This window comes from Chlorocebus sabaeus, chromosome 4, assembly GCF_047675955.1.
Source record: "Chlorocebus sabaeus isolate Y175 chromosome 4, mChlSab1.0.hap1, whole genome shotgun sequence".
In the NCBI taxonomy this organism is placed as follows: domain Eukaryota; kingdom Metazoa; phylum Chordata; class Mammalia; order Primates; family Cercopithecidae; genus Chlorocebus; species Chlorocebus sabaeus.
Window position 1 is genome coordinate 92,922,066 of NC_132907.1, and position 23,209 is coordinate 92,945,274.

General features: G+C 55.8%; 1 protein-coding gene across 2 annotated transcripts; it reads left to right on the plus strand.

The window, feature by feature from the left end:
- The first annotated feature begins 40 nt into the window (after window positions 1-40).
- On the plus strand, window positions 41-22,516 carry CLPTM1L (CLPTM1 like). Of its 2 annotated transcripts, none has more exons than XM_007961142.3 (17): window positions 41-460; window positions 695-795; window positions 3,469-3,658; window positions 5,424-5,569; window positions 6,416-6,494; window positions 9,173-9,290; window positions 9,951-10,045; window positions 12,059-12,143; window positions 13,694-13,797; window positions 14,904-14,969; window positions 15,907-15,957; window positions 16,873-16,955; window positions 17,547-17,581; window positions 18,536-18,591; window positions 18,676-18,720; window positions 19,593-19,708; window positions 21,931-22,516. In XM_007961142.3, exons 1-17 carry the CDS (start codon window positions 299-301, stop codon window positions 22,013-22,015), a joined length of 1,617 nt encoding a protein of 538 aa, XP_007959333.1. In that variant the 5' UTR covers window positions 41-298; the 3' UTR covers window positions 22,016-22,516. The 2 variants fall into 2 exon arrangements, with proteins under 2 accessions (XP_007959333.1, XP_007959332.1); XM_007961141.3 differs by having other exon boundaries at window positions 246-460; window positions 5,421-5,569.
- Window positions 22,517-23,209: the final 693 nt, after the last annotated feature.

The following is a 23,209-nucleotide window of genomic DNA, read 5'->3' on the forward strand; positions in this document are numbered from 1 at the left end:
GGCCGAGACCCCGCTTCCCAGGGAGCCGCGCGGCGTGTCCACTTCCGGCAGGCGGCGGGGCCCGGAAGCGGCGCGCGGCGCCGGCGAATCCCGCGGCGCCAGGTCGGAACGGGGCTGGAGTATGCGGGGCGGCTGGCGGTCTGCGGCGCGCGGCGCATTCGTTCCCCCGCGGCGGTGGCGGCGGCGCGCGGCGGCTCTCCAGTGAGCGGCGGAGGCCGGAGCGGCGGGCTGGGTGCCGGGCGGGCGGGGCCCGCGGCTGAGAGGCGGGCGGGCCGGGGGCGCCAGGCGCGGGGCAGCCATGTGGAGCGGCCGCAGCTCCTTCACCAGCCTGGTGGTGGGCGTGTTCGTGGTCTACGTGGTGCACACCTGCTGGGTCATGTACGGCATCGTCTACACCCGCCCGTGCTCCGGCGACGCCAACTGCATCCAGCCCTACCTGGCGCGGCGGCCCAAGCTGCAGGTGAGCGTCCGCGGGGTTGGGGGCCGGGGGCCGGGCGGGTTGGGGTGGGGGCCACTCCTCCAGGCCCCAGACGCCGCCGTCGCGTCTTAGTTCGGAGCTGTGGCCGCGCGAGTCGAGATGGAACCTTTCCTGGTTCCCCAGCGGCCAGGTCTTCCGCCCTCCGACTGGCCGTGGGATGCGTGTGCGTCCTGCCAGGGCCTGGCCAGGCTGACCTGGACGCCCCCTCCTTTCCAGCTGAGCGTATACACCACGACGAGGTCCCACCTGGGTACTGAAAACAACATCGACCTGGTCTTGAATGTGGAAGACTTTGATGTGGAGTCCAAATTTGAAAGGTATGGTTGTAGGACAAAATGCCAGTGAAAGGGAAAACATTACTTGTGTTCAGGTCGTTTAAAAGTTAGCTTTCTGTACCTAACGTGTTTACCTTAGAGAACTAGTCTTACCGAATGTCTCGAAGTAGTAGAAGATCGTAAGTGGAGGCCTATGCGTGGCCTGTGAACATTCAGCCTGGAAGGTGACAGGTGATGAATGTCGTTTGGGAGGTAGCTCTCAGCAGAGTCTGATGGCAGTGGGATGTCCTGCAGCGGGGAGGCTCCGAAGGAGCAGGGGCCACGCTTGAACCAGTTGAGAGCGGACAGCTCTGTAGTTTCACTACCGGGGCCGTCTTGTCTTTTCCTAGTGGAAGTAGTTCGCTTAAGTTGCTTGTGAAGGAAAAGGGATGGGGATGGAGGAAGCAATTTTGTAGACAATCATAATTAAATGACATGTGACATTAGAATAGATCAATGTCCAAATATGTAGAGTAACTTAAAAATTACATCTAACATGTGGCCTAATTTTTTTTAATTGAATAATTTTAACTGTGATTTGCTTCTCACAAGTCGACCATTTCCCTTCATTGCCTGGGAGGTGTCTGAGGAGAGAATAATGAAAGCTTGAGACTCTTGCTGGACTCCACGCCCTCGAGGCGGCCAGTCCCTGTAGGCAGCTGGAGGCACTGGCAAGGCGGTTTCTGCCTGGCCTCTTTGGGCCTGTGATCTCAAGCCAGTTGCTGCCCTCTCTCTGCCTTCATGAAGTAGAGGCCAGAAGTGCTGGCTTGGTCACCAGTCGGTTGTAGCTGCCCGCACCTTTCAAAAATGCTCAGGATTCACCTGCATTGGGTTTAATTTCCCAGACACGAATACTGCGTCTTCCATGCTGGGCCCTGGACCAGTTACCAAGGACAGCTAGTGAGGTTTTCCATTTGACCTGGCACAGTGTCAGCCTGGGGACAGCGGGGAGAATGAGCATTCTGACAGCCCCACCTCAAGTGTCTCTGAGTGCACCTTCCATCAGAGATACACAGCCCTGCACCCCCGCCTAAAGAGAGACACGTAAGATGTCCTGGTGGAGACGGATTATTTCTTGGGTAGTGAGGAGCCATAGATGCCTTTGTGTTTCTCATTAGAACTTTGACCATAAGATTTTTTTTTTTTTTTTTTTTTTAATGGAGTCTCACTCTGTTGCCAGGCTGGAGTGCAGTGGCACGATCTCTGCTCACTGCAACCTCCGGGTTCAAGTGATTCTCCTGCCTCAGCCTCCAAAGTAACTGAGACTACAAGTGCCCGCCACCACGCCTGGCTAATTTTTGTATTTTTAGTAGAGACAGGGGTTCACCATGTTGGCCAGGCTGGTCTCAAACTCCTGACCTCGTGATCCGCCTGCCTCAGCCTCCCAAAGTGCTGGGATTACAGACGTGAGCCGCTGCACCTGACCAACCATGAGATTTTTAAGGAGAGACCAGGCACAGTGACTCACACCTATAATCCCAGCAGTTTGGGAGGCCGAGGTGGGAGGATCACTTGAGCCCAGCGGTTCGAGACCAGCCTAGGCAATGTGACAAAACCCCAGCTCTACAACAATTTTCAAAGTTAGCCGGGCATGGTGGCATGCACACCTGTAGTCCCAGCTACTCGGGAGATTGAGGCGGGAGGTTCCTTGAGCTCAGGAGGTTGAGGATGCAGTGAGCTATGATTGCACCCCTTGCAGTTTCAGCCTGGTGACAGTGAGACCTCGTCTCAAAAAAAGACTTTTAGGCTGGGCAGGTGGATCACAAAGTCACAAGTTCAAGACCAGCCTGACCAACATAGTGAAACCCCATCTCTACTAAAAATACAAAAAATTAGCCAGGTGTGGTGGTGGGTGCCTTTAATCCCAGCTACTTGGGAGGCGGAGGCAGGAGAATCACGTGAACCTGGGAGGCGGAGTTTGCAGTGAGCCGAGATTGCGCCATTGCTCTTCAGCCAGGGTGACAGTGCAAAACTCTGTCTCAAAAAAAAAAAAAAAGACTTTTAAAGAGGAAGAAGAACTCATGTAACCATAAACAGGTGGCATGTGAGGTTTTCCACGGGGCTGTAGTATGGACGTCAGACTCGAGCGTGCAGGTGAAGAGCCAAGCGCCTGGTCCGAGGCCTACAGTTGTAGCAGCTCACCGGGCCTTTCCTCAGCTCACACTGGAGGCTGCGCAGTCAGGGCAGACAGGCTTGAAAGTCAGTCCTTTGTGGCTGATCCTCTTTTTATCTTTAAAAATGCAACACCCAAAAAGCTACCCACATTAAATTTCTGAGACTCCAGTAGCAGGCATATGGAGCCCTCGCGGCTGCTGCCCTTCGCTTCAGAGTTCTGGGATTCAGTGTGTGGTCAGCTGGTATCCTGGCCAGGCCCAGAAGCTGCTTTCCAGCTGGCTGCTTCAGCCCTGTAGCCTCAGGCGGGTCATTGACCTCTCAGCCTCCTGAGATGGAGGCAGGAAGCGCGAGCCCTCTTGCTTTCAGCTGTAGGCGCCCACACCTGTGCCGAGTTCTCAGGACACACACACCCAGGACTCGTAAAGCCCCAGGCAGGTGGGTTTCATTTTTAGTACTTCTGAACTGAAATTAGTTTATTGAAACAACTTTGTAAAGGTATTTGAATAGTTTTTAGAGACAGAGTATAATACGTATGTAGTGTAAATGGTTGTTCTGTTTCAGGACAGTTAATGTTTCTGTACCAAAGAAAACGAGAAACAATGGGACGCTGTATGCCTACATCTTCCTCCATCACGCTGGGGTCCTGCCATGGCACGACGGGAAGCAGGTGCACCTGGTCAGTCCTCTGACCACCTACATGGTCCCCAAGCCAGAAGAAATCAACCTGCTCACTGGGGAGTCTGATGCACAGGTGAGGGTCTTTGTGGGTTACTGACAACAGGCTGTGCCGCCCTGTCAGAACGGACGTGTCTGTTTCCACAGTCAGGCGATGTTTAGGGCTCCAGTGACTTTGTTGGGAGTAAAGCCATTGGAATGTTACTGGCATGCATTTCTGACTTTCAGCTGAGTCATGTCCACGAGTTTGCAGACAAGTTTTACCTAAAATTAGGGACAGTTGAAGTGGTCGCTGGCATTCTTTATGCAGAGTCCCTCAGGGAGTGGGCCCTCTCAGCGTCTGGAGGCACCTGCTGCACCTGGTGGGATGGAGCCCTGGTCCTGCAGAGCTGGCCTGCAGCTTCTCACCAGGAGCTCTGGGGATGAGAGCTGGGCTCATTGTGCATTCTGTAGGACTGGACTATTCCTAGATGTTTATTCTAAGAACGTAACTGGAGATGCTGGAAAAGGTAGAGGTACGAGTTGTAGTTTGTACATCTGTAGAAAGGTGTATGCACAAATAAAAACTGGAAGTCACTTAAGTGATCATGAACACAGGCCAAGGATAAAGCAGGGGAATTCTGATACCCACCTTTGTGTTGAGTAGAAAGTGAGATAATTTATAAAACAAGGCTGGGCGCTGTGGCTCATGCCTGTAATCCCAGCACTTTGGGAGGCTGAGGTTGGTGGATCACCTGAAGTCAGGAGTTCGAGACTAGCCTAGCTAACATGGCAAACCCCGTCTCTACTAAAAATACAAAATTAGCCGGGCGTGGTGGTGTGTGCCTGTAATCCCAGCTACTCGGGAGGCTGAGGCGGGAGAATCGTTTGAACCCTTAAGGTGAGATGGCACCACTGCATTCCAGCCTGGGCGGCTGAGGGAGACTCTGCCTCAGAAAAAAAGTTTACGAAACAAGAAAGATGGCAGCTTTCCGGAAGAGGCTGTGAAATTGTTCCAGACAGAGAGAAAGAGAGGTGTCTCGGGGTTGATGTGGTTTTGAAAGCCCTGCCAACACCTGCTCTTGCCTCTCCCCAGTTTGCATCTGTGTCTCCTTCGGAACATCCCACACCTGCCCCTCCCCATGTCCCCCTCATCCGGGGCCCGCATCCCTCCTCACCAGTGTCCTGAAAAGTGGGTGGGGTGATGGGTACTTCACATGTAGCCCAGGGAGCCTCCCTTCCAGGTAGCAAATGTGAGGAGATGTGAAAAACCAGTTGTAATGTAAAGTATTGCTAAACTGTATCTTTAGGTAGGAAATGGGTAAGATCGTAGTGTTTCCTAGGATGTATCAGATCTGAAACGAGCTAAGATTTCCCTGTCAGTCAGTGTCCCTTTGAAGTTTAACTTCATTTAAGAGCTGTGCGTAGTCCTCAGTGTGTCTCCTTTAGGCAGCCCCACATGCTTGATTTTAGAAGCCCACTCCCTCTCAGTCTCCTTAAAGCCACCGGGCTGTGTGAGCTCTGGACTTGCACAGTCTTCTGCCAAAGTCCGGGGGCTCTCACCCTCTCAGCTTCTGAGAAGTGGGCCCACTTAGTTTGAGAACCCCAAAAAAGGAATTGGTGAGATCCGTGACCACATGTTGCAAAGCAGCGCCCCCAGGCTTCCACGTTGATAAGGATTGGGGGTGTTTGGTGAGAGTCTGGGGAAATTGGCAGCTGTGGGGCCACTGTGCCCTCTCTGCTAGGCTCTCCCCCAGTTGTGCCCGTGCATGGCTGGCTGTTCACAGGTTAGGGTGCTGACCCTGCTGTCCCGGGCACGGTTTTCTGTCCTAGCGTTGGCCTCTGTTTTCCTCACTTAGCAGCAGCTCGAGGCGGAGAAGAAGCCGACGAGCGCCCTGGATGAGCCAGTGTCCCACTGGAGACCGCGGCTGGCACTGAATGTGATGGCAGACAACTTTGTTTTCGACGGGTCTTCCCTGCCTGCCGATGTGCATCGGTACATGAAGATGTAAGTGGGGCCCCAGAGCTGGAGCGCCGGCGGGAGGGTGCTGGGACCCTGGCTGGCCAGAACCCGCCAGCGGGCCACTCCTGCATCCTGCATTCCCCTCTGTGGCGAGGCACTCGCTGCCTGGGCCCCCCAGCTCTTCCCACTTCCTCGTTGAGGTTGTGCTGCTACCAGAGGGCTGGAAGGGAGAAGAAAGGAATTCAAGCTGGAGCATCCTGCCCTTTGCTCCTGGCTGGCGAAGGCTTCCATGGAGAGAAAATGGAAGGTGCTGATGGGAATGTGTTGCTTTGCTGCCCTTGTGATTTTTTAACTTGGCTCATTTAGATTTACTTAAAAGTTAACCTTTAGATTATTACTTTAGTATAACTTACCATCAGTTAAATACAATTATTGGAATTTACGTGTTTGGCCACCTGAACTCATCCCGAGTCTCCCATGTGTTGGGGATCCCCCCTAACTCCCACACCACAGCTCCGTCTCCTAGGTGGCTGCAGGTGACTCGCCCTTCCAATTGTAGCGGCTACGTCCTGGGATTGCTCCATGTCAGTGCACAGAAGGCCCTGGGCTCTGCTGTACGGCCATGTCCCTGTAGTTCCCCCTAGTGGCCGTGGAGGCGTTTTCCCACCTGTGGCCATCACTTCCTGGGGAGTGGGTCTCAGAGGCGTGCATATGTTGTCAGGCTCTCTGATTCTGTTTGGGGACGATGTGCCCTGGGGTCATTGTGACTGAGAAGCAGCTGAGGGTGGTGCTGGGGGGACTTCTCTGGGGTAAACCCAGTGCCTGGATGTATTGATTCATTGAAAGGGAAAAACCTTGGACTGATTTTGGAAAGTTGTGCTTTAATCCCAGGATCCAGCTGGGGAAGACCGTGCATTACCTGCCCATCCTGTTCATCGACCAGCTCAGCAACCGTGTGAAGGACCTGATGGTGAGTGACGCCTCTGCCCACTGGTTGTGCAGCTGGCGAGACTGATCCCAAGACTGGCCCCGCAGCCCCAGCACCATAATGGACAGGGCCATTGCTGACATATAGCACGGAGCTTTTACCTGTGCTGGGAAGCACTGCCTTTGGGCGTGCGAGGGCTGTGATGGGGGGCGGCCCTGGTGGTGCGCTGGGTTTGCTGTTGGCTGGCCATGGGGTCCTCCTGAGCCTCTGGATTGTCGCTGGTGAAAGGCCCCTGAAAGATTGTTTATGCAGCGCTTAGAGGGCAGGCGCGTGAGCGCTGTGTGAAACAGCGTCTGCGTGTGAGCTCATGGTGTGCCATGTAGATTAATTCAGAGTGTCCTGAGCAAACTCCTGCTTTCCCCGCCAGGGCTAGTCCTGCACAGGCGGCCAGAGGAGCGGGTGACAGCCTTCCTCAGCTCTGGGGGTGACCCCTGGCAAGGCGAAAGGCCTGTGCGGGAGGGAAGTGACTGCTCTCTGGGCTCTGGCGCCATGTGGTTTCGGGCAGTGACGGCGCCTGCTCTCCCAGGGTTGCTTTGAGGGGAGATGAAATGTGGCCACCCTTTGGCCAGTGTCGAGACTCACAGAAACGGTTAATATTTAATGTCCCTTGCTGCACATGCGGCACTGTGCTAAGCACTCTGTGAACCTTTCTGTAATCGTGCTGGGAGCTGTGGCGTCGTTTCACGGATGAGGTTATTTGGGGTTCAGAGGTGAACGCTCAGCTGGGGCCCTGCAAGATCCCTGCTCTGCCTTGCCTCCCTGCAAGCTGTCGCTGTCACTCTAGACCACCCAGTAGGAGCCAGGCCACTTCACTTATGGCTTTCGGCAGCTCTGAGGCAGGCCGTTTCCCCATTTTTGTTGATGAGGAAACAGTCCTGGGGAGAGCAGGGAGCTTGCTGGGGGTGCAGCTGGGAAACGGGGGAGCGGGCACCTGGAGAGCAGGAAGCTTGCTGGGGGGGTGGGTGCAGCTGGGAAATGGGGGCGCGGCCACCTGACTGCTTTGATCTCTGCCCAGGCCCTGCTGCCTCCTGCTGACTGTGGGTCTCAGAACCGTCGCTCTGTTCCCTCAGACCCCTTGTGGTCCCTAACACTGCCTCCTTCACTTCTGGGGTCACTGATTGCTCCTATACAACCTGCAGACTGGGGACCAGACAGGCAGTGACTGGCGAGCAGGTCTGGTGTTTCAGCCTCTCCCTGAACAGTTTCTCTGTCAGCCCCGCAATTCCAGTGCCTTTCTCTGTTGGCTGGAGTTTGCTGGTGTGCTGCTGACAAACCTCAGGACAGCAGGTTCTGCTAAAATGCCCCGTATGGAGTTGTAAGAGCTGTGGCACCAGCCCGTGGTCGCCTCTTGTGAGGCCTCATGCTGCTGACTCCTTGCAGGCGTTCAGAAGACGGTGGAAGGGGCAGGCGGCTACAGAAGGCTGCCCTGTGTGTGTGTCTGCAGATCTGTCTGTTAGAGGCCTGGGGCAGGCTTTGTGGCACAGCTGTGCCGGTGGTGGCGCGCGCTGCAGTAGTTACGGAGACGCGTGCCGACAGCGGCTTCCCCGAATCCCGGTCTCTCATGTGCTGTGTCTCTGTTGCTGTGTCTCACTTGGGGCCAGATTTGAGAGGTGCTGTCTTCAGAGAGGAAGCAGGCAGCTGGGACGCAGCAGGCGCAGGAAGTCGGCACCTTCTGTGGCTGGGCCCAGCACTGCCAGATGGAGCAGGCAGTGACACCCTTCAGACACGCTTGGCAGCTCAAGGGGTGCCTGGAGGCCACCGTCCACGTGCACTGATGCCACTCGGCTGCGTGGGGCACCCTGACAGCTGCTCTCAGGACACCCTGGCACCTGCTGGTGTGGCTCTGACTCCACCACACCCTTGACACCAGCAGTGCCCTCCATGGCGGGTCAGGGCGTGAGGCAGGGCAGGTGGATTAGAGCACAGCCCTCGCTGGATGTTCCAGCATGTGGAGGGTGGCGCTCACCGGGTGTGGTCACTGCACATGTGCTGTAGGGTGTGGGCTTGCCTCTGTGAACCCGTTCCTTACCCTCCTACCTCGGTGCCCTGGGACCCGGCCTGCAGTCTGTGTGCATGAGGCCCCGGCGGGCCCCAGGACTAAGCTTATTGTTCTGGGCCCACACATCCATCCCACTGCCCGTGCTAGCTCTGCGTTCCGGAAGCCTTCCGTTGTCCCTGTGGCCACCGCCTGCTCCGTGCTTTAGGCCCTGGGGGCACTTTGCCCACGTGCTGCAGGGCTGTGCATGTCCCGTGGTCCCCAACTCTTAGGACAAGCCAGCGCTCTGCAGGCCAAGCTCAGCGCTGTATGCTGCGCCGTGGATTCCTAGCAGATAGTGGCAAGCATCACCTCCAGGGAACCAGGACTTGTGCACTTGAAATTGAAGGGGCACGTGCAGCAGAACAGCCCAGGCACTGCTAGCACTGCTGAGCTCACAGGGTCCTGGTGGTGGTGGGAACCTCCCTGTGCTGGGACACAGCACGCTGGGGCCTGGGTCCTGTGGTGACAGAAGGAGGGACCTCAGGACGCCTGCTGGGTTCCGTCATGTCTGACCTGGGGCCACACAGGGATGGGAAGGGGGATGGCAGGGTTGACGAGGGCTGCCAAGCAGCTGTGCGCAAGGGTGTGAGGGCAGGGCCCTCAGTGTGGCTGTCTTCATCAGGTCATAAACCGCTCCACCACCGAGCTGCCCCTCACCGTGTCCTACGACAAGGTCTCGCTGGGACGGCTGCGCTTCTGGATCCACATGCAGGACGCCGTGTACTCCCTGCAGCAGTTCGGTACGTGCCACACACAGCTGGCATCGGGATGAGGCTGCCCTGGAGCCCCTCGGGCGTCTGAGTGCAAATCTTGACACAGGCCGGGGCCTCCACGCCTCCTGCTGCAGATGCTCTCACAGACGTTGAATCGGAGGCTCAGCAGCGCCTGCCTCACTTCTCTCCGTGGAGATGACCTGGTTGATTGTCTGGAAATTGACTTTATTAAGAATATAATATGTGAAATGCCATGATTTTGGTCAAATGAACCTTAACTGTTGACGAGATTTATTTTTATTTATTTATTTATTTTTGAGACAGAGTCTCACTCTGTTGCCCAGGCTAGAGTACAGTGGCGCAATCTCTGCTTGCTTCAGCCTCCGCCCCCCGGATTCAAGTGATTCGCATGCCGCAGTCCCTCCAGTAGCTAGGATTTACGGGCGTGTGCCACCACACCCGGCTAATTTTTGTATCTTTAGTAGAGATGGAGTTTCACCGTGTTGGCCAGGCTGGTCTCAAACTCCTGACTTCAAGTGATCCTCCCACCTGAGACTCCCAAAGTGCTGGGATTACAGGCATGAGCCACTGTGCCCGGCCTAAATTTTTATATTGAAAACTGTATTTGTAATGTTAGGTAAGATTGATATTGCCTGTTTCATATTGTATGTTTTTTTTTCTTGGCAGGGTTTTCAGAGAAAGATGCTGATGAGGTGAAAGGAATTTTTGTAGATACCAACTTATACTTCCTGGCACTGACCTTCTTTGTCGCAGCGTTCCACGTGAGTCATCCGCCAGGAGGGCTTGCCGCAGGCACTGGGGAGGCTCCCTGGGTCCCGGGCCTCCTGCAGGGGCCCTGGACCTGGGGTTTGTGGGCGCCATCCAGCCCTGTGGCCCTCAAGCGTCTACTCCCATTGCTCAGCAGCCAGCACTCCTGACCCTTGGCGACCATTGCCCCAGTGGGCGAGTTCTCCCAGTTCTGTAAAGGGAGGGACCATAGAGCTCCGTCCACAGCCTTGGGGACTTGGGGACTTGGGCTGTGCTGTGCTGGCTTTGGGGGTGGTTTTGAAAAGGATCCAGAGTACTCTGAGCAGTGTCCACACCAGTGAGATGAACAGGTACAGGCATCTCTCCCCTGTCCGGGCCCCGACCCCGTGCACGCCCATGCGGAGGTGGGCAGCTTCTGGCAGAAAGTACTTGTACAGATTCTAACACACTGATTTTTAAATGTAAAAAGTCCTGTGTGTATACAGTAGTCCCCCTTTATCCTCATCCGGTGTGTATACAGTAGTCCCCCCATCCTCATCTAGTGTGTGTGCAGTAGTCCCCCCATCCTCATCCAGTGTGTATACAGTAGTCCCCCCATCCTCATCCGGTGTGTATGCAGTAGTCTCTTATCCTCATCCAGTGTGTATACAGTAGTCCCCACTTATCCTCATCCAGTGTGTATACAGTAGTATCTCATCCTCATCTGGTGTGTATACAGCAGTCTCTTATCCTTATCCAGTGTGTATACAGTAGTACCTCATCCTCGTCCGGTGTGTATACAGCAGTCCCTTATCCTCATCTGGTGTGTATACAGTAGTCCCCCCTTATCCTCATCTGGTGTGTATACAGTAGTCCCCCCTTATTCTCATCCGGTATGTATACAGTAGTCCCCCCTTATCCTCATCTGGTATGTATACAGTAGTCTGCCTTATCCAGTGTGTATACAGTAGGTCCCCCTTATCCTCATCCGGTGTGTTTACAGTAGTCTCCCCTTATCCTCAGGAGATGCGTTCAAAGACCCTCAGTGGATACCTGAAACCAAAACCTAGAAAGACTGATTTTTCTTGTAAATATATATATTATATAATGCTTATGATAAAGTTCAATTTATACATTAAGCACAGTAAGAGATTACCAATAATAACTGGTGACAGAAACAGTACACTACACTGTAATAAAGTTATATGGGTGTGGTCTCACTCTCAGAATATCTCATTGCACTGCTCCGTGGGTAACAGCAAACCATGGGTAAAGCAAGGCTGTTTTGCTCTTATTTTCGCCGGTGGAGTTGAGCTGCTAGAGGAGAGCCATCCTTGTGGCTGTTAGGCTGGCCTGTGGTTAGGCTGGAAGGGTGAGGAGGCACCCAGGAGTGCGGCTGGCGCTGGTTCTGAGTGCCTGGGAGTTTGGCTGCCCGTCAAGCTAAAACTTTCTAAAGCCACATTGGAGAATTAAATGATTTTTATTAAAAGGTCGATGTCTCTAAGGATGAGCTCATGCATGGTTAGGTTTTTTTAAGTTTTTTTTCTTTTGGAGACAGGTCTCACTATGTTGCCCAGGCTAGTCTCAAAACCCTGGGCTTAGGCAGTCCTCCGGCCTTGGCCTTGCAGTAGCCAGGACCACAGGCATGGGCCACCACGCCCAGCCCCTGCATTTCTAGCACAGTTGAGAGGTGAGGCTGCCCTGAGTAGGCATAACCCGAGAGCAGGGTAGGGACGCCCAGCCAGCCCCACAGTCCAGGGGAATCCAGAGCCTCCAATTGCCTGTGGGCCTTTCCAGCAATTCAAGTCAAAGATGAGTATTATTTCAGAAGGGCCCCTGCAAAGCCTGCCTGGGCATTCTAGGTTCTGACAGGACATGGCAGGCCAGGCGCATAGAGGTGCGGGTCCCAAGTGTAGACATCTGTCCTGATGCGTCCTCAGGCTGAGCACACCTGTAGTCTCACAGTCACACATGAGGCCTCTATCTCTGTCTCACAGGAGATAGAAACAGCAGGAGATGTGAGTTGCTGTCGTGTGTGTTCTCTCTAGCTTCTCTTTGATTTCCTGGCCTTTAAAAACGACATCAGTTTCTGGAAGAAGAAGAAGAGCATGATCGGCATGTCCACCAAGGCAGGTAGGCGCCCCGAGCGTGGCCGTGCTCAGATCCTCTGCCCCGGGGATGCTCACTGGAGCCTGCGGTTGAGGCTGCCCGCCTCACTGCTGGCTGCAGACACAGCGCCGGGTGTGTGCTTGGCTCTTGAGAAGCCTCTGAGACCAGGCACTGTAAAACCCAGAGAGCCTTTGCGGCAATTGCAGTGGGACTGTCGGAGGCTGCGCAGCTCAGGGCCTGGCTGCAAACTGTGGCATGTGTGTGGTGTGACTGCCGGAGGCTGCATATAGCTCAGGGCCTGGCTGTGGACTCTGGCGTGCATGGGGTTTGGACCTGGGCTGTGGGGAGTGAGAAGCATGGACCTCTCCAGCCTTCCCGGCTGCTCACGGGTGCTGAGCGGGGCTGGGGCCTCACATCCCCTGTCTTAGTTCCCTCGCCCCGTCCTCCCTCGGGTCTTCCTTTCCCGACCAGCGCAGGCCTGGGTGTGTGGGGCCTGCCAGGTGATGGCAGTTGATAGGCCTGTGGTGCTGTGCCCGGCAGCGACAGGGAGTGTGCAGCTATTAGGTAGAGCAGTCAGGGACCCCTGAGGCCAGGCAGCCCAGGCAGGAGGCCTGCCAAGATCTGGGAGCAGTATTCCTGGCCAAGGGTGCCTGCTGTGGTTAGGGGGCCCAAGTGAGTGAGGGTCCTCCTGACCTTGCAGGGGTGGAGGTTGTCACAGTGGGGTGGGGAGCGGTGGTCTGGACAGGGGCGAGGGGTTGGCGGTGTGAGGACGAGGAGTGGGTGAGTCCTGTTGGTTAGTAGGAGTGTTCGGCTCCAGCGAGGGGTTGGTGTGAGGACGAGGAGTGGGTGAGTCCTGTTGGTTAGGAGTGAGGAGTGTTCGGCTCCAGTATGCGAGACCCAAACAAGTTGTTTTTCTCACATGGAAAAGATGCCCAAGCAGGTGGCCCTGGCTGCCTGGGGGCCCTGCTGTGCTCTGTGGTGGTGTCTCCTAACCCTAATGCCTTTCCTGGCGTCCCAGGTTGGGGTGGCCAGCAGACAGCGCTGTGGCCATGAGCACTGTTTGTCGTGTGGCTCCATGAATCTGCTTCCCCTGCCTGCCCTGGGGGTTTGCGGGAGGAGGAAGACGTGTTGAATAAGCTGGAGTGGTTGTTAAGGTACAGGCTGGGGAGGAAACCAGTCCAGACTTGAAAAGCCACGCGCTTATCGCAGAACCAGCACGAGACCTGCCTGGAAGCAAATCTGTGCTGGCCCCGTCATCCGACCTCTGCCCACGTTCCGTGCTCGTTTGCAGGTGTGGCTTAGACACGTGTTTGTGGAGCTGGTGTGTGTGGCTCAGACACGTGTTTGTGGAGCTGGTGTGGGGCCAGCTGTTCAGTTCAGCAGCCTTCAAGACACTTTCCTGGTTGCTAGATGCTTCCCTGTTCTTTTTAAACAGGGGGACATGGACTGGGGAGTACCTGAAGCTTCTTGGGCCTGGGGGTTGGGATGGGGGACTGGGGGTATGTGTGCGACTTGGGGGCACACAGGCGGGGTCTGCCCTGCACCCCCTCCCAGCCTGACCGTCCTGTCCCCAGTGCTCTGGCGCTGCTTCAGCACCGTGGTCATCTTCCTGTTCCTGCTGGACGAGCAGACAAGCCTGCTGGTGCTGGTCCCGGCGGGCGTTGGAGCCGCCATCGAGGTGAGTTCCGGGCAATGACCTGAACTGTCTGAGGTCCATGGGCCTCCGCGCACTCGGGAAAGGCTTTCAGCCCCAGCGTGTGAGACCTTCCGTGGAAGCCTGCGTGCTTGTTCCCGACGGCCTCGGTGTTCTGGAAGCTGTGGAATGGCAGGCGGTGGCTATAAAGGCTTTGAACAAGTGGAGAGCAGGGAAATGGGTGTTCTGATGGCATCAGCTCCTGAGGCCTGTCCACCAAGCAGAGTGGTTTACGTGTTTGAGAAATCCCACCACGCGCAAAGCAGAGGCGTAAACTGTGGGGCCTTGAGAGGCTCGTGCTATGGCTGCAGAGCTGAGCACGGCGGCCAGGTGGGCAGTGACGGAAATCACTCGGTGCCCTGTGGTCCAGCCCTGGTTGTTTGGAGCTCAGAAAAGCCAGCCAAAAGGGAGCCTTGTGGGGCAGGGCCAGCTTGGGAGCAAAACTTGAGGGGCTGATGGCCTTCAGGGTGAGAGGGCCCAGACATCCGCCTGGCTCCTCCCTGAGCTCTGTGCCGCCTTGGCAGGAGCCAGAGTCTGAGGGCCCCGCAGTTGGTGGCCCGTTTGTGGGTGGGGGCCTGCACGGCCGTCATGTCTGTTGAGGAGGAGCTGGATTAGATGGTGCTGGAGCACCGCAGGCAGGGCCCGCCATAGGTACGAGTCACAGTGCCATGCCCAGCTCAGGCACCAGTCCTCTGTGAACAGTGCCTTCCAAGGATGCAGCCAGGTGGTGGCAGCTCTCAGAGAGGTCCTGAAACAGGCTCCACGGCTGCCCAAGTGCCAGGCAGAAGGAGGTGGGGGCTAATTTGGGTGCAGGCAGGGTGGTTTAGAGAACTGCACTTGCATGCTGGTTTTGTCGTCTGCTGGTCGGTGGCTGTGCAGCCCACCTGACCAGGTATACCTGCCGTGTGTGGGTTAGAGGCCCAGGTCCGGCCCCCACCGTTCTGCCCTGAGCTGTGGGAGGGACAGGAAGAGGACGGTGGGCTGGGCGGGGCCGTGGGCGACAGGTCCTACCCGTTACCGTCTGGGTCATTCATTCGGGGTCTTGTGGCCTTGGAATATTAAAGGAACTATTTCCTGATTTCTCCCCTCAGCTGTGGAAAGTGAAGAAGGCATTGAAGATGACTATTCTTTGGAGAGGCCTGATACCCGAATTTCAGGTAGGATTTAACTGTAGTGGCTGAACCCCACGCCTTCTCTGAAGAGTGTGGTTTTGCCCCCTGCGCGCAGAGTAAAGTGGCCATCCGTGGATGAGTCACTGCGGGCCTCTGTCAGGAGCCTCCGTGGTGGAGGCAGCACTGGTTTCCTATCGCAGCCACTCTCTTCGCCTGAGGACTCCCCAGTCATGTACCTAGTTCTGACCCTCTTCAATGCAGATGGCAGCGCTTCTGGGCCTGAGCCGGCCTCTGGGAGAAAGGACGCTGGCTGGCCAGCGGGAGTGCTTCGTTTTGGCACCTTGCTTAGAGTGCGCTCCCGAGGCTGGTGCTGACTGGGATCAGTACAGTCCTGGCAATCCCCAAGTGAGCGAGCCCCTGCCTCTTGTGGCTGCCCCAGTGCCTGGGTGCTCCTGAGGCCCCTAGGCAGGTGAGGACTGGGGCAGAGCTGGAATTGAATCTCAATGCCCACAGATGGACCTTGATTGAGGCGGGGCCCTCAGCAGTCATGGCTGAGATTTTCCATGCTGTGGGCAGAGGAAGGGCAGGAAGCCCAGCAGATGCAGCGCAGCCTCTGTGTTCCAGCCTGGCCCCGTGACTCCTGGCTGGCTGGTGCAGAGCATTGTCGGCTGTGCCTGTGCCCTCTGCAGTGTTCTCACTGTGAAGCAGTGTCACTGAAAACCGAGCCACCCAACGAGGAACAGCAGTGAGGCCGCGCTGTCCCCGCTCAGGCTTGCGGGACCCAGGGCCAGGGTGAGGTGGGAAGGGCCCATGCAGATCCGTGTCCTCTGGGTCCTCTCCTCGGCCGATAGGGACCTGAGCGCCCTCTGTAGCGAGGCCTGGGTCAGCTCTGCAGCCATGTGTGATGCCCCTTAGTCACAGCTCACCTGTGCTGAGCTCCTCCCTGAGTCTGTTAACATCCCTGTGTTGAATTTCACGACAGTTTGGCACTTACAGCGAATCTGAGAGGAAAACCGAGGAGTACGATACTCAGGTAAGTCACATGTGATTCAGGGCACGTGTATGCCAGGCAAATCCCACACCCTCGAAGATGGGGCTCTTGCTGTCATTGCTCAGTGCGGAAGTCTCCTTGGAGTACGGGTCAGCCCGCCTTGAGCAGGGATCCCAAGAGTGAACACATAAAACCCAAATTTCTTACTGGGACATAAAACCCAAATTTCTTACTGGGAAGGGCGGGGGCTTGCAGAGACGCTCATTCCCCAGTACTTACAGGCACAGCCTGCCTGTGTCACCGTGTAGTAGGGGTATTTTCATCGTTTGTAAGTCACATTTGCCAGGCGGCTGACACAGGCCTTGGTGTCTGCTGTGGTTGCTGGGAACGCACTTGCCGTCACCAAGGCCATAACGGCCTTGGCAGCTCGGTGACCTGGAGGATCGGCCCCAGAAGCACAGAGCATCACCTTTCCCCAGTGCTGTTGGGGGAGCTGGAAGTCTCAGTTCAAGTTAAAAGAACATTTCTGCACAGGAATTATTTCGGTTTGGTTTAACGTTCACCAGCTTGTATCTAACTTTCATGGAGTTGTAAAGCTGAAATCAGTAGATACAGCTGGCGATGTGACTACGTTACCTAGTAGACAGTTGTCTTTCCATTATGTTTGTTGATCTGTTGTAGATTGGTTGGTTTTGACCAGCCCAAATTGATCTATTATTGTTAACTAGCGCCTGTAGTTACACCCGGGCTGTGGCGTGTGTGGTGCCTCCTGGGCTGTGGCGAGCGCACGAAGCCCTACGTGCGCCCCTCATGCCGCGCGCCCCCTTCAGAGCAGCCCTGCCGCCCCTAGTGCTGTAGCTCGTTCTGTCTGTCCCTGTCGTATTGAGCTCCATGCAGTGCGTTTACACAGGCCTGGCATTTGGGCCTCTAACTGGAAGCTCCCTTTGTTCCCTGCAGGCCATGAAGTACTTGTCGTACCTGCTGTACCCTCTCTGTGTTGGGGGTGCTGTCTATTCCCTCCTGAATATCAAGTATAAGAGGTAGGAGGCTGCATACGCTTCACCTGCTGCGTCTTTCCCCTGAGAAAGCCATTTGGATGACTGAGCCAGAGCGGAGTGTGGCTGGAGGGCAAGCTAGGGGCCAGGGCACTTGGGCGAGTGCCTGGGAGGGGTCCTGACCCTGCAGCTGCACACGGTGGGCTCTGGGCCTCAGTGTCTCCCCACTGGTAAGGTGTAGCCGAGAGGACTGACTCCGGCCACCAGGCTTCATGGGAAACTTGGCCCTGAGCTGAGAGTGGTCCTGGAGCCCCTGGCCTCCGCTGCCCGGGTGGGATGCTGGCCCTGAGCCGAGCGGGGACGGAGCCCCCGGCCTCTGCTGCCCGAGCATGGTGCTGGCCCTGAGCCAAGAGGGGTCCCCGAGCCCCTGGCCTCTGCTGCCTGGGCGAGGGCGCTCAGCGCTGTCTCCAGCTTGAGAACCAGGCTCAGCACTGCTGCTCTTGGCTGCCCAGCTGCAGTGAGAACACCTGGGATTTTTTTTAGAGGATTTTTAATGAAAGAATTATTTTTCATCAATTTAATACAGATACTAAGCTATGCGAGAAATGGGACTTCTCCTTTTTTTTTCCATTTCAGCTGGTACTCGTGGTTAATCAACAGCTTTGTCAATGGTGAGTCCATGTGCTTCCCTACTTCAGTAATAGTATTTACAGCAGGCACCAGTTTAATTATTCTCACATTGTAACCCAGTGTGGCAGGTGCCTCTGCGGTGTCCGGGGCTCCCCCCAGGCTGTGAGCAGATAAAGCCCTGCGTAGCTTCACAACAGTGACTGGTTCTGAGAAACAGTCCTTGTACAAGTGACAGGGAGTGCTTACACCAGATGCGGCAGCCACTCCACGCCAGGCTGTGTGGTGCAGCCTCCTGGTATACGTGTGCGTCACTGATCACAACAGCGTTGTGTGGTACGGGACTGTTGTCTGTTTTCTTCATGAAAACAAGTAAACTTAAGCATTAAAACACCACCATCCACGTCTGGTTCCTTAGAGCAAATGGAAGCACCAGGCTCTCCTGCCGATGCACTGTGGGGACCCTGCAGGGCCCTGTGCTCGGGGCCACATGTCCTGGGAGGCCTGCCCGCCCCCACCTGCCCCAGGTGGCACCTTCAGCTGCATGGGCTGCTGTGTCCATCCCCCCGCCCCACCAGACCAGCCCTGATCGCAGCTTTGTGGTCTCTTTGGGAAGTGGTCCCGTGAGCATTAAGGGCGACGCCTGTCTGGTGCAGAGCAGGTGGGTCCCGCACTGCCGTCCTCCCTGGTGGGAGTCTCACACCTGGTAGGAGTCCCACATTTGACCCCTGGGGCAGGACCTTGTCCTCAGCCCCAGGGTGCTCCAGCGCCCTCACTCACTTGACCCCATGGGCAGCAATTACACTGATTAATGAATAAAAGAGCTTTGCTCTCCAAAGTTGTCATGGACTCTTGATAAACTTATCAGCCAGAAAGTTGCTTCACACAATGGCAGACTCTGAAGTTGTCTGGATGGCAGACCTTGTTTTCTGCCCGCTATGCACAGACGTGGCAGCCTGGCCCTCCATGCCTCGTGAGTGCTGTCTGTCTCTCTGCAGGGGTCTATGCCTTTGGCTTCCTCTTCATGCTGCCCCAGCTGTTTGTGAACTACAAGGTAAGGTGGTGTGTGCTGCCTGCGGCCCGGCCCCCGTCTCCTGTGCTGCCCGCAGCTGACCTTTGCCTGTCTCTCCTGTTTCAGTTGAAGTCAGTGGCACATCTGCCCTGGAAGGCCTTCACCTACAAGGTGAGTGTGACAGTTGGCCAGGAGTCCCTTCTCACTGAGCAGAGCATGAGTGAGGGCGTCTTCCAGCCAGCAGCATTACCGGGGCAGTCTCTGCCCAGAGTGCATCTGCAGCCGTCCGTTTCACTGAAAAATATTAAGGAGGCTCCTTTAAAAAAAGCAAAGAGCTGTAGAGAACTTCAGACCCTGAAAGACTGGGGTTCTCTCACTTGTCACAGATTTGGTTTTGGTTTTTATGTTTCTTCTTAGCACACGTGTCAAGACACAGACCCCTGTGGCCCAGTAACCGGTGCCTGGGGACAGTGGATTCAGGCCTCCCAGGCAGGAATGGAAGCCCCCATGGGCCGTGGCCATTCCCCGTGGGTAGAGCTGTGGAGGCCCCCTTGGCTCCGTGTGGGATTAGAAGTGCCTCAGCATTGCAGGCAGAGCTGAGTTAATGGGACGTGATTTGCACTTTTCTGAAGTCAAGTACAAGCTCCCAGAGGAAAGGGCAATGCTCGGGCAGCTCTCCCCTTGGCTGTGTCTCGGACGGCTCTGCCCTTGGCTCTTCCCTTGGCTGTGTCTCGGACGGCTCTGCCCTTGGCTCTCCCCTTGGCTCTGGTCTCGGGCCGTTCTCTTTGGGTTCCCTGATGTGGGTGGGAGCCTGGGCGAGACCTGCAGTGTGTCGGGTGCCAGCGGCTGTGGGGAGCCCCTGAGGGAACAGAGCATCGTGTCTCCACTTGCCGGCTTTCTGCTCTTTCGTTGTTGCTGTGAAGAGTTCCAGTTAGTTAGTTCCAAGTATCTGCCAAAAGCCATTTGCTTGGTTAGGTTACCAGAAACAACAGGATTCCAGTCCCAGCAACTGGGGCTCACCTTCCTCCCATCTGGCCCTGCAGGCTTTCAACACCTTCATTGATGATGTCTTTGCCTTCATCATCACCATGCCCACGTCTCACCGGCTGGCCTGCTTCCGGGACGATGTGGTGTTCCTGGTCTACCTGTACCAGCGGTGGTGAGTGCGGCTGTGCACGCTCAGCTCTTGGTCCGTCTCAGCGGCGTGGCGCTGCTGCTGAACGGAATGACGACTTTCACAGCACCCTGCGCCTGTTTGTCCATTAGAGGGCAAAGATAATTTGCAGGTGGTGGTTTTTCCTGTCTTGCCTAAACTTGGGTTCCAGTTGCCCATGATACGGCCTGGCAAGAAACTTGCAGCTCTGTCTCCTCATTGTGCTTTAGAAATGCTCGTTTCTATGTGAATTATTGATTAGCCACTGAAAGCAAATTTCTCTCCTTAAGCTATTTACTTATTCACAGTCATTGCTATTGAGCAGAACAGAGACCATAGCACGACTAATCCATACTTGGCACTAGCCTTGAGGTGTCCAGCTGGCAGTCCTGGGGTCCAGGTCTCCAGCGTCGGGAACAGGCTCTGGGCCACTCTTGGGCTGTGTGTCCCTGCAGGGCAGAATGTCACTGGAGAGCTCGCTCACCTCGACATTGGCCACACCCTTTAAACCGGCCACCCGGGCCTCTGAAGACGACATTGTGTTGACCTCCCGGCTTGGCCTTCAGGTCGAAGGCTGACGGCTAAGGAAAAGGCTTTGTGGAATTTTCTAAACTCAGAGGCTCAGGCCCCAGCCCCGGCCTCGGAATTTTCTAAACACAGAGGCTCAGGCCCTGCCCCGGGCCTCCTGCTTCCCTCCAGGGCTGACATCTGCCCTCTCGGTCAGCAAGAGCTCCCTCAGCTCTGCTGTGCCAGGGTAGGAGCCAGGGATCTGGGGCTCCCCTCAGGAGGGTTGTGTCCGGACCACTGCAAGCACTGCCCTCACCTCCAGTCCCGGCCCCAGGCCTTGTCCAGGGGTGGAAGGAGTGTGTGTCACCCCCAAGGCCTGTTGCCGAGTGTCTCAGAGCCTCCTGGCTGTGTCCTTTCTCTGACCCTCGAGGTCCCTCTTCCCATCTCCCCCCGTCCCGACCAGGAGGCCACCACTCATACACCATGGCTGTGACACTTCCCTGCGCCCTTCCCAGGCCATGGCCCCCCTCAAGGCCTGGGGCCATCCTCCTAGTGCTGGAGAGAGATCCTTTTCCCCCAGGTCATCCTGGGGGGTCCTGCCTCGGTCTGGGCTGCCGGCCCTTGGGGAGCACAGTGCTTCCATCCCCACCTGTCTCCACACGCGGCCTCGCCAGGTGTTTCAGAGCCTCTGTCCCGGCCAGTGTGTGGCTGGCATCGTTCGGCCTGTTTTAACTCTTTGTTCAGGTGCAGTTGGCACATCCACACAGTGGCGCATGGCCGCCCTTGCCTAGCTCTCCAGGCCTGGCCGCTGGCTGCCCACCCACCCCCTTGCTGTCTCATGTAGCCCCTGCGCTGGAGCTCCAGCCTGGGTCTCGGCAGGAAGGGCTGTTTCCCCGTAAACAATACTCACGCTCACACGGGGCTTGGCTCCCGTCCCCGGTTCACCGTTCTCAGATCCCCCAGTTGGCCTCCTGCCCCCTGCAGAGCTTGAGGTTGTCCAAGCCATGGAGCCCCGGATGCTGCTGCGCCTGGCGTGGTTGTCACTCCTCAGGGTCCCGTCTCAACCATGAGCCCTTCAGGTGGCTCCCAAGTCCTCGAAGGTGGCCCAGGGCGTGCCTGAAACTGTGCTACACTTGGGCTCTGTGTGTTTCTGGTTCCAGACCTGCAGACGGTGTTTGGCCAGGACCACAGTGCCCTTGGTGGGCAGCAGGCCCGTTTTTAAGCTGAAACGCTGTAGTCTGCTGTTTGTGGCTGTGTGGAGCTGCCCCTCATGCCACAGCTCCCTCATCCATACGCAGGGGTGATGTTGGCAAAGGTTGGCAAGGCCTCGGGGGCTCTCAGGATCAAAGGTGGCGGCAGTGTCCTGCCAAGTGTTCACAGCTGAGGAGACGCGCTCCCTGAACATGGCAGTTCCTGTTCTGATCGCGCGGGTCTCCGTGATTCCATAGTTCCCAGAAGGCAGCCGGTGCAGCCTCCGGGTCCTCCGTTTGGCCAAGCTTCCCTTTCCTTGAGAACAGTGCGCTGGCCTGGCCATGCAGAACAAAACAACTCAGAAATCCCTCCTCGGCCTTCGGCAGTAAAACTTCTGAGGATTTGACTTTTTAGTTAATTTGTTCACTGTGGCCACTCATTGGAAAATAAATCAAGGATGCCAAGTCCTCCTCTTAGGAAAATAGCCCCTGCAGTGGGGTTTGCTGATGTGCTCGTTTGTGTCGTTGTAGGCTTTATCCTGTGGATAAACGCAGAGTGAACGAGTTCGGGGAGTCCTACGAGGAGAAGGCCACGCGGGCGCCCCACACAGACTGAAGGCCGCCCGGGCTGCCGCTGGCCACGTGCGACTTGAATTGTCCATGAGTATTTTCAGAAGCATTTGGTGGAATTCCCAGACATTTGCATTTTCTGTGTTGCCAAAATCGCTTTGGACATTTCTCAGACATCTCCCAAGTCCCTCACATCAGATTTGGAGCTGGTGGCGCTCACGGTGCCCCCACGTGTGAACGTCTGTCTTGGTCACAGAGCTGGGCGCTGCCAGTCAGCTTGAGCTGTGGTGGCTCCCGGCACGCGAGTGTCTGGGGGTCGGCCATGTCCTCACACTGGCAGGTGCGGGAGCCCTCACAGGCAAGGGGGCTGTCGGAGTTCCATTTCAGGTGGTTTTCTAAGTGCTCCTTATGTGAATTTCAAACACATACGGAATTCATTCCGCGTGGACTCTGGGATCAAAGGCTCTTTCCTCTTTTGTTTGAGAGTTGGTTGTTTTAAAGCTTAATGTATGTTTCTATTTTAAAATAAATTTTTCTGGCTGTGGCATTTTTCTTGACCTGGTATAATGAAAGTATTTCAGATATTTGAGTTTAACCCTTTTCCAGAAAGTAATACATAATGTGGATTTATTTATGCATTAAAAGAGCAAATTTAAAGAGCCCTTCCCAAGCCTTTGAGTCATGAGTATTCTTACATACTTAGCATCTCAGTTATTTAAGACTAAATTATTGTACAGAGCCATGACCCGTCGGGTCAAGCCTATCTTGCCCTAGGTTGAGGCAGAGAGGGAGAAATGGAATAGAAAGATGGGTAGAGAACTGCTGGACTCTGTGTGTAGTCAAGTTTCAGGTTTGCTGAAGTTAGTTCTTGTGGGGTTGGTTGTTCTCAGCCCACAGCAGCCTGCACCTCCCATGTTCACATGCTCGATTCTCCTGCCTCAGCCTCCTGAGTAACTGGGACTACAGCTGTGTGCCACCACATCCAGCTTTTTTGTATTAATATTTTTTTTTTTTTTTTTTTTTTGAGACGGAGTCTCGCTCTGTCGCCCAGGCTGGAGTGCAGTGGCCGGATCTCAGCTCACTGCAAGCTCCGCCTCCCGGGTTCACGCCATTCTCCGGCCTCAGCCTCCCGAGTAGCTGGGACTACAGGCGCCCGCCACCTCGCCCAGCTAGTTTTTTGTATTTCTTAATAGAGACGGGGTTTCACCGTGTTAGCCAGGATAGTCTCGATCTCCTGACC